Genomic DNA, 17,665 nt, shown 5'->3' on the forward strand with positions numbered 1-17,665 from the left:
TCTCACACAGCTTCATATGATGGAGAAGAAAAGGGATTGACCAAGGTCTGGAAGGAAGCATGAACAACACTCCAAGTCACCAAGAGGAAGGCCTCCTAGGAACAATCCCCAGCATCCATACCAATCCTATCTTTCCTTGCAGTTTCGTCCAAAGAAATAAAAGTTTCAATCTTCTAACTGAAGCACTGTTCACTGGTGCACGGACCACCTGGGAAGGCCTGGGATGAGAGGAAGTAGGGCAAGGGCTTACGGGACCGTCTAGAACTCAGACTACTCGTCAAACCTCTCCATCCAACAGCTACCCTCAGCCCCGCCTCATATTCGCATTCAGTCCAGGTTCAAACGTGGATTGACCCCCTCTGAGGCGGCGGCAGCAGCAGCACCCTAACGGCCTAACCCATCTACATCCAAACATCCATTCTGGTGGCTCAACAAGCAGGACACTGCTTGATCTCCTTTTACTCGTTGAACTCTACCAGGAACCGAATAGCAGTTTTTCTTTATTTTTATTTTTTTCATTTTTATCCCATGATTTTGCAACCCATTTTTCACCCCTGTGCCAATGATCTAATGTGATCCTGGGCTCTACACACCCTCCGCCAACCAGGGGAGAGCAACGGACTTGAACTCATGCTCCTTTACACCTGACAGGGGGGAGTTTCCCTGGTTGGACGTAGCGCGTGGAAGGAACACGTTATTCCAACCAGTTCCTTTCCCCTCCATCAGGTGCCCCAGCTGGCCAGGGGGAGGCAGTTTAGAGACCAGGATTACTGCATGTCTTTTGTGAGGGTACCTACCTACCCTAGGGGACACGGGGAGAACATGCAAACTCCACACAGAAAGGCCCTTTCGCCAACCCCTTCTCGGGTATGGGCACTGATGACGCGGAGGAGAGGACACGCCGCCAGTGCCCACAGTGTCCCGAGCGGGAATCGAACCCAGGGCCTTCTAGCTGTGAGGCGACAGCACTACCAACTGTCACCGCACACCGTACCCCCTGAATAGAAGTTTTTAAGTCAACCTTCAATTCTGTTTGCTGTTTACAGCATGACTAGTGACTACATTGGATTCTGTCGACATACGTTGATATTTAAACTGAAGGACCACACCAGTGTTCAGCCCTTTGACTACAAGTCGTGAATATTACTAAGGACAATGTTTACAAATCATGCATATTGACAGGGAGCTGAACATGAAAAAGCATAATGTAGTCCATTATAGTACCATTATTTAATTTGTTCCCCCTGTTTAATTGTTTTATTTATATCAATGTTCGAATAGGCAATGCATTGTTTTTTTACCCTTTTTTTTCCTAGTCATTAACCCATTTTGACCAGGCTGGGAACGATTCTGCAAATGTCTTCTAAATCCTGACTTTTCTTGAAAAAGCTATGTTTTTCTATGTCAGTCGTTCTCAAACACTTTTCACGATTCTTCAAAAAGTTTTTTCAGAGAACAAGATGGCAGCATTGTCACTATCACACACGTTCTGAACTTTATTAAACTGAGAATATATAATAGCACAGGTCACGTTAACTCACCACAATTCCACAACAATCAATATGTTGCGTTCTACAATGAAAATGAGTTGTGTTTCAGCAGTTGCATCATTACCTAGTCGTGATAAAGCAGTGACCATGATGTCACTGGTGTGTTTATGCAGAGATAAGATATGATTAAATCAGGATCTATCAAACTGATACAGCTCAGATGAGAATGAATCTGTATTTAATTAGTGGTTCGATGAGAGTGAATCAGTAGATGGAGGTCAAACCTAAAGGCCAAAGCAACAGTAGAACAATATGGGTTATCATTGTTGCCCTATTGCACTGTATGAATGCACTAGTCTAGGGAATGTTTCTTGTAGAACTGTTTGCTTATAGGATTGTTGTGTACTTTGACCTGCAGCCACTGAGAGAGAAAGCTTGTGGGTTGTGTGTGTGCGTGTGTGCGTGGATGGTTGCAAACAACACAAACTGAAGTTAACATTCATTCCACCCTGCATGCACGTGCATATTCATGCCATTTGAACATGGATTAATCGGAGTGAGGCTTAACATTAAAATATATTGCATACATCAAAGGCTAGCATGTTGTCAGCCTCTGCTAACCGTGGCAGATCTTCAGCCTTCTGTCCATTTCGTAGAGCAGGTGGGCAACTTTGACGATGGAGAGGGCCACTATATTTCCACAGTCCACACTCACAACAGAGGGGCCATGTTGCATATTACTGTCGTAGCAAAAATAGCCGATCTATAAGCTCAAAACGCGTCGCACTGCGACGCGTTTTGAGCTTATAGATAAGCTATTTTTGCTATATTTGAATTGAAATCCTGAAAAAAATAAACTTTTTTTTTGGAATCCGGAACAATAACCTTTCTAATTTAATTTCAAATGAATTTAGTTATAGTTATGTTAACTTTATGAACTAAATCCAAACACATTGGACATACAAAAGCGGGTCATGTTTGCATGTTTGGAATTGTAACGGCTGAAATCAATAACATATCAGTATTCCGATATTAACATGAGGGCCACATTAAGTCAAGGTGGGGGCCGCATGTGGCCCCCGGGCCGCCAGTTGCCCATGTATGTCGTAGAGCATCAGTTTGTCGGCTACCACAGTTCAAAGCCTCAGCAACGCATAGTAAAGTAAATATTGCTCAATAATGGGGTCAATATATCCAGTGGAGAGGGAGGGGGGACGGGGACGTGGGGGGAGGAAAATAACAAAAACTAGAACATTTGACCCCTTGAGATGAACAGCGATCCCCACGGTCACAGTGTGGTTTAGTTTGCGGATCTGCTATTTTAGCAAACTTTTTAAAGATTAAATTAATTTTCCACTTTTAAGATGTTTGGGGGGGGGGGGGGGGGGGGGCCTAGAATGACATGCCAGGGTAAATGTGATTAAGGGATTGCAGTCCTTGTTGGAACAATGTCTGCCAACTATTGTGTTTTGTTCAGTGATTGAAGATGTAAGTCTGCACTTGTTTTATAACCGGTATGTTAAACATTGAATGATCTAAAGCTTTCACGGTGCAGTACTTAGTTTAGACAGTACTTAGTTTAGACAGTACTTAGTTTAGACTAGTCATTTGGTTAGACCAGTCATTAGTCCTACAACTACAACCCATCTCAAACCCTCACCTTAACCCTAACCTCCCACAGGGCAGCACACCTAAACCTAACCTTAACCCATGTCTGACCAATGACTATAGTCTAAACTAAGTATGCACCCCGTCCCCAGCTTTCACAGATCTGTCTACATTCCAGTGCTGCTCTATCTAGTAGCTATCAACAGATATGACGCTGCAAATGATCGGAGATCGGTTATAATTTCCTAACTGTGCACCCCTAGTCCCTACTATCTTATTCTATATCATGCATGAGTTCTTGTCGGTTTCTCTCGGTGTATAACGGTAGGCCTATTGTTATGGCCAAATAAGGGTGTCTACATAGAAAGAGCTAAAGACCAACGGAGTATAGCCTGTGAATGTATTTTGCCTTTTGATGCCTCGTTGTTTTTGAACCCAAATGTTTGTTTTTTATCAGCAGTATTGAACTAACTGATGTTTTGCCATTCCAAAACGCCTACACACTCTCTCTCTCTCTCTCTCTCTCTCTCTCTGTTTGTCTTGTAGGCAGGGCTTAGCTAACCAAGGCACTTAAAAACAACGGGACATTCATGTGTTGCTCATTTGGTTCGCAGGAACAGAGACAGCAGACTGAGAGGTCAGTGATTTATTATTTTTATTTATACGACTATAATTCCTTGCCATTGGTGGTGTATGTTCTGCTTTGTTTTGTTTGTCTTTCTGGAGTCTGGACATGCATGTTGTATTGGTGTGTGTGTGTGTGTGTGTGTGTGTGTGTGTGTGTGTGTGTGTGTGTGTGTGTGTGTGTGTGTGTGTGTGTGTGTGTGTGTGTGTGTGTGTGTGTGTTTGAAATGTTTATTAACAGTTTGCAGAATTACAGTACATTTCAAGCACAAACTCAATACAAAGGCTGTTAACTGTGAGTGGACGACCCAATTAAGCATTACACTTGTGTACAACAAGGTCCACCATGTTCAATTCATCAAAACATTTAGAGACGTACAAATAGACACTTCTATATAGACAAAGAACAGAACAGGAATTCATCATAATGGAGGTAAAAAGGGAAAATAAACATATACAGTGAGGGGAAAAAGGGGGGGGGGGGGGGGGTGGTGGGGGGGTCAGATTTCACGGGGGCCAGTTTCGAATTGCAGCCATCCGTAGGTGCCCTTTGAGAGCGGTTTTGAAGGAGTCAAGGGATTCACATGTCTTAATGACTGTTGGTAGGGCGTTCCACATTTTGGTGGCATAGGAGCGAAAAGAATTTAGTCCCTTGTTTGTGCCGAATCTGGGTTGTACATGGTTCGTTGCACTCCCTCTGGTGTTGTGGGTGTGGACTTCGTTAACATTAAGGAGGTGTGTGTGTGTGTGTGTGTGTGTGTGTGTGTGTGTGTGTGTGTGTGTGTGTGTGTGTGTGTGTGTGTGTGTGTGTGTGTGTGTGTGTGTGTGTGTGTGTGTGCGCGCAATAATGCAATTATTTGATGTCATCATTGTGGGTTATCAGGAGCATACTAACAAGCTTTTTTTAGAGTCAAAATTTCTCAAATTTATTAACATTGTAGACTATCAAACAGCACAAATAATGTACAAAGCTAACAATATGTTACTGCCAGGTAACATTCAAAAACTGTTTAGAGACCAGGAGGGGGATTATAATTTAAGGGGAAAATCAAATCACAACTTTAAAGTTCAATTTAGGCGTACAACCAGAAAAAGTTTTTGCATTTCAAATTCTGGCGTGAGGTTATGGAATGGTTTTACGGTGGAGTTAAAAATATGTGCAAACATGAAAATGTTTAAACTTAATCTCAAAGACACGATTTTAATGAGCTACAGGGATGAAGAGGGGGGGGGGGGGGGTTGTGTGTTTATGTATGATTATGTATATGATTAATGATATTTAGTAATGATGGAAAGGGGGTGGGAGCAATAAGCTATGCTTCTTCTCACTCCTTTTGAATTTGCTTTTTTATTATTTTGTACTTATTCTGTCGTTTCTGTTTATATTGTTTTAAATTGCTTATTCAAATAAAGATTTCAATCAGTTTAACAAAATGCCCTATATAGTTTATCGACTCTGAAATAGTTTTGGAATGTTTCGTTTCTTTTAAATAACTGAAAATCTATATACTATATACAAGCTTACTAAATCTATATACTATATAGGCTACAAGCTTACTAAATCTATATACTATATAGGCTACAAGCTTACTAAATCTATATACTATATAGGCTACAAGCTTACTAAATCTATATACTATATAGGCTACAAGCTTACTAAATCTATATACTATATAGGCTACAAGCTTACTAAATCTATATACTATATAGGCTACAAGCTTACTAAATCTATATACTATATAGGCTACAAGCTTACTAAATCTATATACTATATAGGCTACAAGCTTACGCATGGCAATGCATGAATGTACAGGGTGTTGGTGTTGCGGTATGTTGTGAGCTTGTAGATCTGCTATAGTTTATGCCAGTTTGTCCATCTATTATTAAGACATGCCCAGACTTGGGACATGTGGTTCAGGTTAAAATTATTCTTTCTTTCTTTCTTTCTTTCTTCTATTTGTGTCCATTAATCCTCTCTTCGCTCATCTGTTTACATAGATATCTTCCACATTACTGACTCTCTCTCTCTCTCTGAGTTCCGCCTGAGGCGACAGAGACAATATGTAATTAATTTGGGATAATTGACTGGCTATTTGGCACCGAGGAGCCAGTGGAAGGCTCTTCATCTGTCATTACTAGTGGCCATTCAGGGCTCCTGTAATGGGCCTGTAACTCTGCAGGGCTCCTGTAATGGGCCTGTAACTCTCTGTCATTACTAGTGACCATGCAGGGCTCCTGTAATGGGCCTGTAACTCTCTGTGATTACTAGTGACCATGCAGGGCTCCTGTAATGGGCCTGTAACTCTCTGTGATTACTAGTGACCATGCAGGGCTCCTGTAATGGGCCTGTAACTCTCTGTGATTACTAGTGACTATACAGGGCTCCTGTAATGGGCCTGTAACTCTCTGATTACTAGTGACCATGCAGGGCTCCTGTAATGGGCCTGTAACTCTCTGTCATTACTAGTGACCATGCAGGGCTCCTGTAATGGGCCTGTAACTCTCTGTGATTACTAGTGACCATGCAGGGCTCCTGTAATGGGCCTGTAACTCTCTGTGATTACTAGTGACCATGCAGGGCTCCTGTAATGGGCCTGTAACTCTCTGTGATTACTAGTGACTATACAGGGCTCCTGTAATGGGCCTGTAACTCTCTGATTACTAGTGACCATGCAGGGCTCCTGTAATGGGCCTGTAACTCTCTGATTACTAGTGACCATGCAGGGCTCCTGTAATGGGCCTGTAACTCTGTCATTACTAGTGACCATGCAGGGCTCCTGTAATGGGCCTGTAACTCTCTGTCATTACTAGTGACCATGCAGGGCTCCTGTAATGGGCCTGTAACTCTCTCTGATTACTAGTGACCATGCAGGGCTCCTGTAATGGGCCTGTAACTCTCTGTCATTACTAGTGACCATGCAGGGCTCCTGTAATGGGCCTGTAACTCTCTGATTACTAGTGGCCATGCAGGGCTCCTGTAATGGGCCTGTAACTCTGTCATTACTAGTGACCATGCAGGGCTCCTGTAATGGGCCTGTAACTCTCTGTCATTACTAGTGACCATGCAGGGCTCCTGTAATGGGCCTGTAACTCTGTCATTACTAGTGACCATGCAGGGCTCCTGTAATGGGCCTGTAACTCTCTGATTACTAGTGACCATGCAGGGCTCCTGTAATGGGCCTGTAACTCTCTCTGATTACTAGTGACCATGCAGGGCTCCTGTAATGGGCCTGTAACTCTCTCTGATTACTAGTGACCATGCAGGGCTCCTGTAATGGGCCTGTAACTCTCTGTCATTACTAGTGACCATGCAGGGCTCCTGTAATGGGCCTGTAACTCTCTCTGATTACTAGTGACCATGCAGGGCTCCTGTAATGGGCCTGTAACTCTGTCATTACTAGTGACCATGCAGGGCTCCTGTAATGGGCCTGTAACTCTCTCTGATTACTAGTGACCATGCAGGGCTCCTGTAATGGGCCTGTAACTCTCTGATTACTAGTGTCCATGTAGGGCTCCTGTAATGGGCCTGTAACTCTCTGTGATTACTAGTGACCATGCAGGGCTCCTGTAATGGGCCTGTAACTCTGTGATTACTAGTGACCATGCAGGGCTCCTGTAATGGGCCTGTAACTCTCTGTCATTACTAGTGACCATGTAGGGCTCCTGTAATGGGCCTGTAACTCTCTGATTACTAGTGACCATGCATGGCTCCTGTAATGGGCCTGTAACTCTCTGATTACTAGTGACCATGTAGGGCTCCTGTAATGGGCCTGTAACTCTCTGTGATTACTAGTGACCATGCAGGGCTCCTGTAATGGGCCTGTAACTCTGTGATTACTAGTGACCATGCAGGGCTCCTGTAATGGGCCTGTAACTCTCTGTCATTACTAGTGACCATGCAGGGCTCCTGTAATGGGCCTGTAACTCTCTGTCATTACTAGTGACCATGCAGGGCTCCTGTAATGGGCCTGTAACTCTCTGTCATTACTAGTGACCATGCAGGGCTCCTGTAATGGGCCTGTAACTCTCTGTCATTACTAGTGACCATGCAGGGCTCCTGTAATGGGCCTGTAACTCTCTGTCATTACTAGTGACCATGCAGGGCTCCTGTAATGGGCCTGTAACTCTGCAGGGCTCCTGTAATGGGCCTGTAACTCTCTGTGATTACTAGTGACCATGCAGGGCTCCTGTAATGGGCCTGTGACTCTCTGATTACTAGTGACCATGCAGGGCTCCTGTAATGGGCCTGTAACTCTCTGTCATTACTAGTGACCATGTAGGGCTCCTGTAATGGGCCTGTAACTCTCTCTGATTACTAGTGACCATGCAGGGCTCCTGTAATGGGCCTGTAACTCTCTCTGATTACTAGTGACCATGTAGGGCTCCTGTAATGGGCCTGTAACTCTCTGTGATTACTAGTGACCATGCAGGGCTCCTGTAATGGGCCTGTAACTCTCTGTGATTACTAGTGACCATGCAGGGCTCCTGTAATGGGCCTGTAACTCTCTGTCATTACTAGTGACCATGCAGGGCTCCTGTAATGGGCCTGTAACTCTCTGTGATTACTAGTGACCATGCAGGGCTCCTGTAATGGGCCTGTAACTCTCTGTCATTACTAGTGACCATGCAGGGCTCCTGTAATGGGCCTGTAACTCTCTGATTACTAGTGACCAAGCAGGGCTCCTGTAATGGACCTGTAACTCTCTGATTACTAGTGACCATGCAGGGCTCCTGTAATGGGCCTGTAACTCTGTCATTACTAGTGACCATGAAGGGCTCCTGTAATGGGCCTGTAACTCTCTGATTACTAGTGACCATGCAGGGCTCCTGTAATGGGCCTGTAACTCTCTGATTACTAGTGACCAAGCAGGGCTCCTGTAATGGGCCTGTAACTCTGTCATTACTAGTGACCATGCAGGGCTCCTTTAATGGGCCTGTAACTCTCTGATTACTAGTGACCAAGCAGGGCTCCTGTAATGGGCCTGTAACTCTCTGTCATTACTAGTGGCCAAGCAGGGCTCCTGTAATGGGCCTGTAACTCTCTGTCATTACTAGTGACCATGCAGGGCTCCTGTAATGGGCCTGTAACTCTCTGATTACTAGTGACCAAGCAGGGCTCCTGTAATGGGCCTGTAACTCTCCAGGGCTCCTGTAATGGGCCTGTAACTCTCTGATTACTAGTGACCATGCAGGGCTCCTGTAATGGGCCTGTAACTCTGCAGGGCTCCTGTAATGGGCCTGTAACTCTCTGTCATTACTAGTGACCATGCAGGGCTCCTGTAATGGGCCTGTAACTCTCTGTCATTACTAGTGGCCAAGCAGGGCTCCTGTAATGGGCCTGTAACTCTCTGTCATTACTAGTGGCCAAGCAGGGCTCCTGTAATGGGCCTGTAACTCTCTGTCATTACTAGTGACCATGCAGGGCTCCTGTAATGGGCCTGTAACTCTCTGTCATTACTAGTGACCAAGCAGGGCTCCTGTAATGGGCCTGTAACTCTCTGTCATTACTAGTGGCCAAGCAGGGCTCCTGTAATGGGCCTGTAACTCTCTGTCATTACTAGTGGCCAAGCAGGGCTCCTGTAATGGGCCTGTAACTCTGTCATTACTAGTGACCATGCAGGGCTCCTGTAATGGGCCTGTAACTCTGTCATTACTAGTGACCATGCAGGGCTCCTGTAATGGGCCTGTAACTCTGTCATTACTAGTGACCATGCAGGGCTCCTGTAATGGGCCTGTAACTCTCTGAGTGTACAAATGGAACCAAATTAGTCCGGCAGCCGAGGTGGACGCGTGGGACATTTGGTATTTTTTTCATTGGCCTAAAATATTGTCTATATACATACATCAGTACGTCAGTATTGAGCATTTTTTATAGGGGTTTCTTGTGACCCTACCATTAACATCCTATGGCTGGCAAAATTGTCAAACTTTAAGTAGCATGTGACATGTCAAACATGATTCTGAATCCATTCCAAGTATTAGTTTTGCACTGAATACACTCCTTGGGCTAAAAACAGCCATAGCCACTTGCCCAAATGTGCCCAAAATGTGCTGACCTCATCACATTTGTGATGACCTCATCACATTAAATGTGACAAATTTTGTCATGATGCCTATGGCCGTTTTTAGCCCAAGGAGTGTTTTTTGTGCAAAACTAATGCTTGGAATGGATTCAGAATCATGAAAACAAACCCCCTAGTTTCACATGTCACATGCTACTTAAAGCATGAGGAAAGTTTGACATTTTTGCCTGCCATAGGATGTTAATGGTAGGGTCACAAGAAACCCCTATAAAAACAATTGCTCAATACTGAACAGCCGGTCAGCAAGTGGCCAATAAAAAAAGACTACATACCAAATGTCCCACTTTAAACAAAAGAAGCCCTTTGGGCTGCCGGACTAAATGGACATGTGTGTATACTCTCAGAGTTAAATAAACACTGAGGAATTATACAGTGTAAATTGGGGTCCCAGAGATTACTCAAGTGGCCTAATGTCAAACTATAAAGGTGGAGAATCAGTGTGTTGACTCAACGTCAGTTGACAGTGGCAGCGGTGGCCGAACGGATAGCGGCGCGGTCTAGATACCGGAAGGTTCCCAGTTCGAACCAGCCGTCCGACACGTTAAAATTACCACCGCTGAAATGCCCTTGAACAAGGCATCAACCACTACGATGAAATGTGTTCTATGAGCAGGGCCTGGCTGGAAACAAGTTCTTGAGCTTAGCCCAGATACCCTGGGTAAATATAGATTTCATTTCATTTCATTTCATTTCACATTCATAGCTATCTGCATTGCCTCCAATGAGTCGGTCGGTGTGAGCTCGCCACCGTCGGTGTGTGAATGTGGGAAGTGAAGACGCTGGCATCGCCTGTTCTGTTCGCCGCTTCACCTCCCAACGTATGAATGAATGGACAACATTGTATTAAAGAGCTTTGAGTAGGCACGCAGTGCATAGAAAAGCTCTATAAAAATGCAATATCTTAAATATCGACCCATTTGTATTTACTTTACCATTTTGGGCGGCAACCCCTTTTGGTGTTTTTAAGCATCATGTTATGCTTTGGCTATTGGAAAATAGCAGATCTACAAGCTCGTAGCGTGCGCTATGAGCTTGTAGATCTGCTATTTTTGAAAAATCGTGAAAATGTGGCGCAAACCTTTGAATATATATTCTTTCAGAGCGAACATTTGTAACTCAAATCTTTGCTTCTGGGGGGGGGGGTCCTGGAACAACATATTTTCAGATGGGCGTCGGCGGGCAATTACATATATTTGTGGGGGTCCTTGACATGAAAAAGGTTGAGAACCACTGACAGAAATATAGGTTTTTTTTAGAAAACTGTCAGGATTTAGAAGACATTTTGTAGAATCGTCCTCAGGTCAAAATGGTTAAAGACTTTATTAACATTATAATATATCCTGTGTTTCTCTATAGGTGTGTGTGTGTGTCTAGGAGAGGCTAGACAGAGGACGACGATGTGGTCTCTCTCTCTGGCCGTGTGGCTCAGTGGCAGCCTGCCGGCTCTGCTGTGGGCCTCAGCAGCGCCTCTGCTGGTGGAAGGGGACAACGACCCGTCCAGGATCTGTAAGCCCGCCCCCTACTGGCAGGTGCAGGGCAAGGCGCCCATGCAAGAGCTGCTGGGAAACGTAGTGGTGGTGGCCCTGCTGAAGGCCAGCTGACACTTCTGTCTCACCCAGGCCTCCAAGTAAGATCAATGACATGAACTACAGCAGTGGGTTGTTAACCAAATGGACCCTTAATAGATCTTTAACTGGACCCTTACGGGTCCATTTGGTTTCATTTCACGCTCTCAAGAGTTACATTATTGTTAGACATCTGCATTACTTAATTCACAAGAACTCAACAGAATTAGTATTTTTCACGTCACGTCATTGTCTTCTACAACTTGTAGAAGATAACATTATTAGTTGTTAATGACGTGACGTAATATTAGTGTCAACATAACAGAAAATCACGTGCATGATGTTTGATTTATACAACAAATTAATAAAAACCCAAACCACAGTCATTTTTAGTCTCTCTCTCTCTGTTGATTTGACTGGTCACAGATTTTTATATAGCTCTCTACTCCCCCTAGTGGACATAATATCTACATTGTGAAATGTGCAGATCACGCAAACCTCTGCAAAGAAAAACGGTCAAGATCAATGGCCCACAACTTTATCTCTCCTATGCCTATGGTATCAATTCAGCATGGAATTGTAGACAAAATCGACAAAATATGTTTAATTGTGGTTCTGAGAGGCTTCTATATCTGCATTGGGTTTCATTTCCTGGTCCAGGGCAAGGACTGTCTAAAGAGGACGGGACGCGAAGACGCCATGTTGCTCCATGGTGCTCCATGGAAGGAAAGAAACATGCGCAGTTGAGACCAAGGAAGCTGAACGCGGAAGTGTTGGCTGCATATAGCCCATTGCGCATGTTTCTTTCCTTCCATGGAGCAACATGGCGTCGCCCGTACGACGCCATGTTGTCTTTGCGTCTCATCCTTCTTAGACAGTCCTTGGTCCAGGGTAGGAGGCGGGACTGCGACGCTCTATAGGCTTTATTGGCATGACATTTTAGTGCTTGCCAAAGCACAATCACAAATATGACAAACATAACATAATATCAATGACATGAAAACAATAATAATAATAAAATAAAATAAAGTAGGTGGTGCAGAAAATAAAACATGGCATACTGTATTTGTGTCCTACTGGTTGTCCCTTTTCTTGTGACAGGAAGTGACATATTTTGCAGCCAAAACTGCACATATGTTCTGTTCCCCCAGAAGGAGTGGTCAAATCTGGGCAATTTGTTTCATATTTTGGGAAGAAATCCTCTCTTACATTTGTGTAGTTTTTACATTGTGTTAAGAAGTGTAACTCTGTCTCTATAACTCTGTCATCACAGTGAGAGCACAGTCTCTCCTCTCTGGGCAGCCAGGTCTGTCTGTGTCTGTCTGTCTCTCCTCTCTGAGCAGCCAGGTCTGTCTGTGTCTGTCTGTCTCTCCTCTCTGAGCAGCCAGGTCTGTCTGTCTGTCTGTGTCTGTCTGTCTCTCCTCTCTGGGCAGCCAGGTCTGTCTGTGTCTGTCTGTCTCTCCTCTCTGGGCAGCCAGGTCTGTCTGTGTCTGTCTGTCTCTCCTCTCTGGGCAGCCAGGTCTGTCTGTGTCTGCCTGTCTCTCCTCTCTGGGCAGCCAGGTCTGTCTGTGTCTGTCTGTCTCTCCTCTCTGGGCAGCCAGGTCTGTCTGTGTCTGTCTGTCTCTCCTCTCTGGGCAGCCAGGTCTGTCTGTAGGTGCGTTTCCATAAAGCCATTTTTTGCGCATTAAGGCTCTTGCGCAAAATCTCCTGGATGGAAACACATCAAAATGCGAATAAGTCGCAAAACCACTTTTTCGCTTGGAGGTTGCGGATTTAGGCTTTTTCGAAAAAAGGGAAATGCGCAAATAGTGTATGGAAACACTTGCGGAAAAGGTTTTTAATTAGAAAGCATTGAACTCGCATTATATCGCTTTTGAACAGTTGGAAAATAAAATAAAAAACGATGGGGGGGCAGTGGAGATTAATAATTGTGTAGTGTGTTCAAAGATCCCATATTAAGTCTGAATCCTCCCGAGTTGATCGGGGCGCTCCGATCATTTTGATATCTGGATCGCTACTGTATGGATGCAAGACACACACACACACACACACACACACACACACACACACACACACACACACACACACACACACACACACAGCACACACACGTGGTGTAGTAGACTAAACTTTTATATAACCTATAGCTGCCTGGGTCCCTGCAGGCTATTTTCGATTTCGATCCATGCATATGCTTCATCTATTCTTATATATCATAAGATAAGCAACCTAAACGTGTAGGCTATAGGCTATATAGCCGATGAAACAAGTTATTCACAACTGTTTGCAGCTGCAATCAATCAATTTGCAGTATAAACGACCAGTATGCTCCAATCGAGTCCCGCGACATATAGGCTACATGTGCCCCGAATATATTAAGACAAGCATTACACAACAAATAGTTATTTGTACTTGACTGTAGGTGTCGTCAATACTGTAAAAGCAGCAGATGCCCGCTGGCTTGCTGTCGACTTGCTGACGGTCGGTCAGCCGCTGACCAGGGATCAGATTACAGCGCAGTATATGGGGTCCGTTAAACTGAGAGCACGCACAAAACGCATCAAATCCCTAAATCAATGGTGTGAACATGGATTAGGACTACTTTACATGAGCCTCACTTTACTGGCAAAACAGTGCCAACTACTGCATATTGAATGAACTTATTTCATATGCGCATTTTATCAGTTTAATGGAAACACAGACAATTCGCTTTTCTTTTTTCGACTTAATGAACATACGCTTCCTTTTTTCGCAAAGGCTTAATGGAACCGCACCTTGTGTCTGTCTTTCTCTCCTCTCTGGGCAGCCAGGTCTGTCTGTGTCTGTCTGTCTCTCCTCTCTGGGCAGCCAGGTCTGTCTGTGTCTGTCTGTCTCTCCTCTCTGGGCAGCCAGGTCTGTCTGTGTCTGTCTTTCTCTCCTCTCTGGGCAGCCAGGTCTGTCTGTGTCTGCCTGTCTCTCCTCTCTGGGCAGCCAGGTCTGTCTGTGTCTGCCTGTCTCTCCTCTCTGGGCAGCCAGGTCTGTCTGTGTCTGTCTGTCTCTCCTCTCTGGGCAGCCAGGTCTGTCTGTGTCTGCCCTTCTCTATTGCCAAACTATGATCACTCAGTCTGTACATTGTCAAAGTCTTTCTCAGGTTTTTCTCAGTTACTGTGGTTAGGTAGTCTGCCACAGTATACTGTCTGTTTAGACCCAAATATGTTTCTAGTTTGTGTTGTGATTGTGTGAGTTCGTTCCAATATGTGATGTATTTATCTTTTTCTTTAGTTATAATTTGGTTAGGTCTAATCTTCTGAGTGATAGTGTAGCTGCACTGAGGCTGGCTTGGGTTTGTGATGTCAGAAGGTGAGAGGTCAGCTAGTTTCAGAACCAGCTGACTGAGGGGGCTCCTTTGGATGTTCAACTATTGGCAGGCAAGGGCTTTATAATGGTAACAGGCAGGGTCACTCTTTTTAATATGGCTCCAGAATGTAATAGATATTTTCTGTATATTTAGAAGTAAAGGATATTGGCCTAATTCAGCCCTGCTTGCAGAGTTTGAGCATTTTCTTTGTACCCGGAAAATAGATCTCAACTGGATTTTTGTCCCATTTTGCCCAATCACTTTGTAATAAGGGACCCCATACCTCACTGCCATATAATGCAATGGATTGATTCTCTCTCTCTCCTCTGCGGTGTAGAATTGGGGACCTGCGTGACAAGCTGCGGCGCAGCAACCTGACGGACGTGTCCTTCCTGGTGGTGAACGAGCGCGAGGCCATGTCCAGGGCCATGTACTGGGAGCTGAAGAGAAGAGCGCCCCCTGGTGTCCCCGTCTACCAGCAGGCTCCGCTGCAGGACGACGTGTGGGAGCTCCTGGACGGCGATAAGGACGACTTCCTGGTGTACGACAGGTACAGAGGGGTCAGGGGTCATGGTGTACGACAGGTACAGAGGGGTCAGGGGTCATGCCACCATGCTTCCTGGTGTACGACAGGTACAAAGGGGTCAGGGGTCATGTCGCCATGCTTCCTGGTGTACTACAGGTACAAAGGGGTCAGGGGTCATGTCGCCATGCTTCCTGGTGTACGACGAAGGAAGCTTTGAGAAGGAAGAGAAGTGGTCACGTGACTGGGCTGCGCCATGACACTTTCATGGACACTTTCATGGGAGCCAAACTACCCGGAAGTTTGGCAGAATGCACTCGAGTCAATGAGAGCTCAGTGACCAGCTCATGAACATTATTTATGAATGACTGAGACCTTTTGTAAAGTAATCACTTCTGGCAAATAACAGAAGACATGTAACACATTATTGTCTGCTGTGTTGCTTTTCGATGTGTACACTGTAATTTTTATAGAGGTATGGTATCTAAAGAGCAAAAAGTACCTTTCTGAAGGCACCAAGTATCGCGAGACTTCCCACCGTTTCCTGTCTGGCAGCCAAATCTCGCGATACTTCGGAGCCAGAAACAATACCTGCTGCTGTTTAGATCCTCAGATAAAGTTATATACTGTGCACTCTGTACACATCGAAAAGCAAGTGATTAGAAAACAACCTGTGATATGTCTTCTTTTATATTCCTGAACTGATTATATGACAAAGGTCTCAATTGTTCATACATAATGTTTGTTATGAGCTGGTCCAGCCGGCTCCATTCACTGTCATGTATTCATTGAACTTCCGGTGTGAGTTTGGCTCCCATGAAAGCGTCCATGAAAGTGTCATGGCGTCAATCTCTCTCTCTCTATCTCTCTCAATTCAATTTCAATTTCAAAAGGCTTTATTGGCATGATAAATATGTTCTACATTGCCAAAGCATACATACAACAAAACAAATGTCAACATTGCGCACACAGAGACAACAAACATCCCAACAATAATGAACAACAAGCTATACAGTAACAATGAAAATAAATTAACAAACAGGAACATAACAGCAACTTAATGACCCTGTTCAGCCAGATATATACCTGGCTCTTCTGTCCACTGGCTGTCCCTCAGTTGATGACAACTCCACACGTATTTTGCTGCCAAAAATGTGCATTTGGACTGTTCTCCCAGTGATGAGTTAACTTATTAATGGTGGATTCAAATTCTCTCTTTCTCTCTCTCTCCTCTCTCTCTCTCTCTCTCTCTCTCTCTCTCTCTCTCTCTCTCTCTCTCTCTCTCTCTCTAGGTGTGGTCTGTTGACCTTCCACATCGTTCTACCGTACAGCTTCCTACATTACCCCTACATAGAGGCTGCAATCAGAGCCACCTACCTTAAAGATATCTGCAACTGCTCCGTGAGTACACACGCGCGCGCGCACACACGCACACATTTAACATCTTTACAGTATTTGCGTTCAGTTGCAGGAAATGATCGAACACAAAACAATCACGGGCACAGGAAGCATCGCCTCTTCCATATATGGTGACTGCCGAATATCACAGTCACCGAACAGAATATTGCCCAATGCCTTAGCGCTTGGCAGGCCTACTCCCACACAACTGATTTATGGTCGCCGGCTTTGAAAATGGAGTATGTTTTCCATATATCGATTAAATCAATGATTTGGATCAAACCATGGCCTGTATTTCCCTCTCTCCTCCAACAGGACCACCAGGCCAATTCGTCCGTGGTTGCTTCTGGGAGGAAAGAAACCCTGGAAGAATTAACGCGGCGCGACAACGTGAACCACACCGCGGACACTTACGACAACACCACAGCACACGCAACGTTGACACTGTCCACCGATCACCGCCGTGATCACAACATCACCCGCAGTTCCAACCACACTACCGCCGTAGTACACACAACACCAGCACAGCCAACCGCTGCTTCTTCTGGAGCGGATGTCCACCATCATCATCATCATCAGCATCATCATGCTCATGATCATCAACATCAGCATCCTCATGATCATCAGCATCCTCATGATCATCAACATCAGCATCCTCATGATCATCAGCATCAGCATCCTCATGATCATCAGCATCCTCATGATCATCAGCATCCTCATGATCATCAACATCAGCATCTCCATCATCATGCTTAGCCTCCCCCATCATGAGACGGGACAGATAAAATAACTATGTTGCTCTTATACTCTCTGTGTGTGTTAAAGGTAGGGTGATTTGATTTTCTTTGGTTAAAATAAGTGTTAAAAAAAGCACTATATTGTCATAGTACTTTTATTTTTCAACCCTTTTCATATAAAGGTCCATTATTTCTTCGGCATTGGGGCCACGGACCACCATTTGATGACATTTAGCCTCTAATTGTGTAGACTTCTTGTAAATGAAATAATAGGGATGTTTTTAACCCGTACGGGTTCGT

At 44.7% G+C, this 17,665-nt stretch overlaps 1 protein-coding gene across 1 annotated transcript; it reads left to right on the forward strand.

Annotated features, from left to right (window-relative positions):
• Nucleotides 1-11,202: 11,202 nt before the first annotated feature.
• selenop2 (selenoprotein P2) lies at nucleotides 11,203-17,418 on the forward strand (the record flags this gene model as incomplete). Its single annotated transcript, XM_079507278.1, has 5 exons — nucleotides 11,203-11,432; nucleotides 15,045-15,257; nucleotides 16,523-16,631; nucleotides 16,944-17,135; nucleotides 17,179-17,418. The coding sequence occupies 5 exons, from the start codon at nucleotides 11,203-11,205 to the stop codon at nucleotides 17,416-17,418; spliced, it is 984 nt and encodes a 327-aa protein (XP_079363404.1).
• Nucleotides 17,419-17,665: the final 247 nt, after the last annotated feature.

The sequence above is a fragment of the Electrona antarctica genome (assembly GCF_951216825.1).
Source record: "Electrona antarctica genome assembly, chromosome: 1".
NCBI lineage: Eukaryota > Metazoa > Chordata > Actinopteri > Myctophiformes > Myctophidae > Electrona > Electrona antarctica.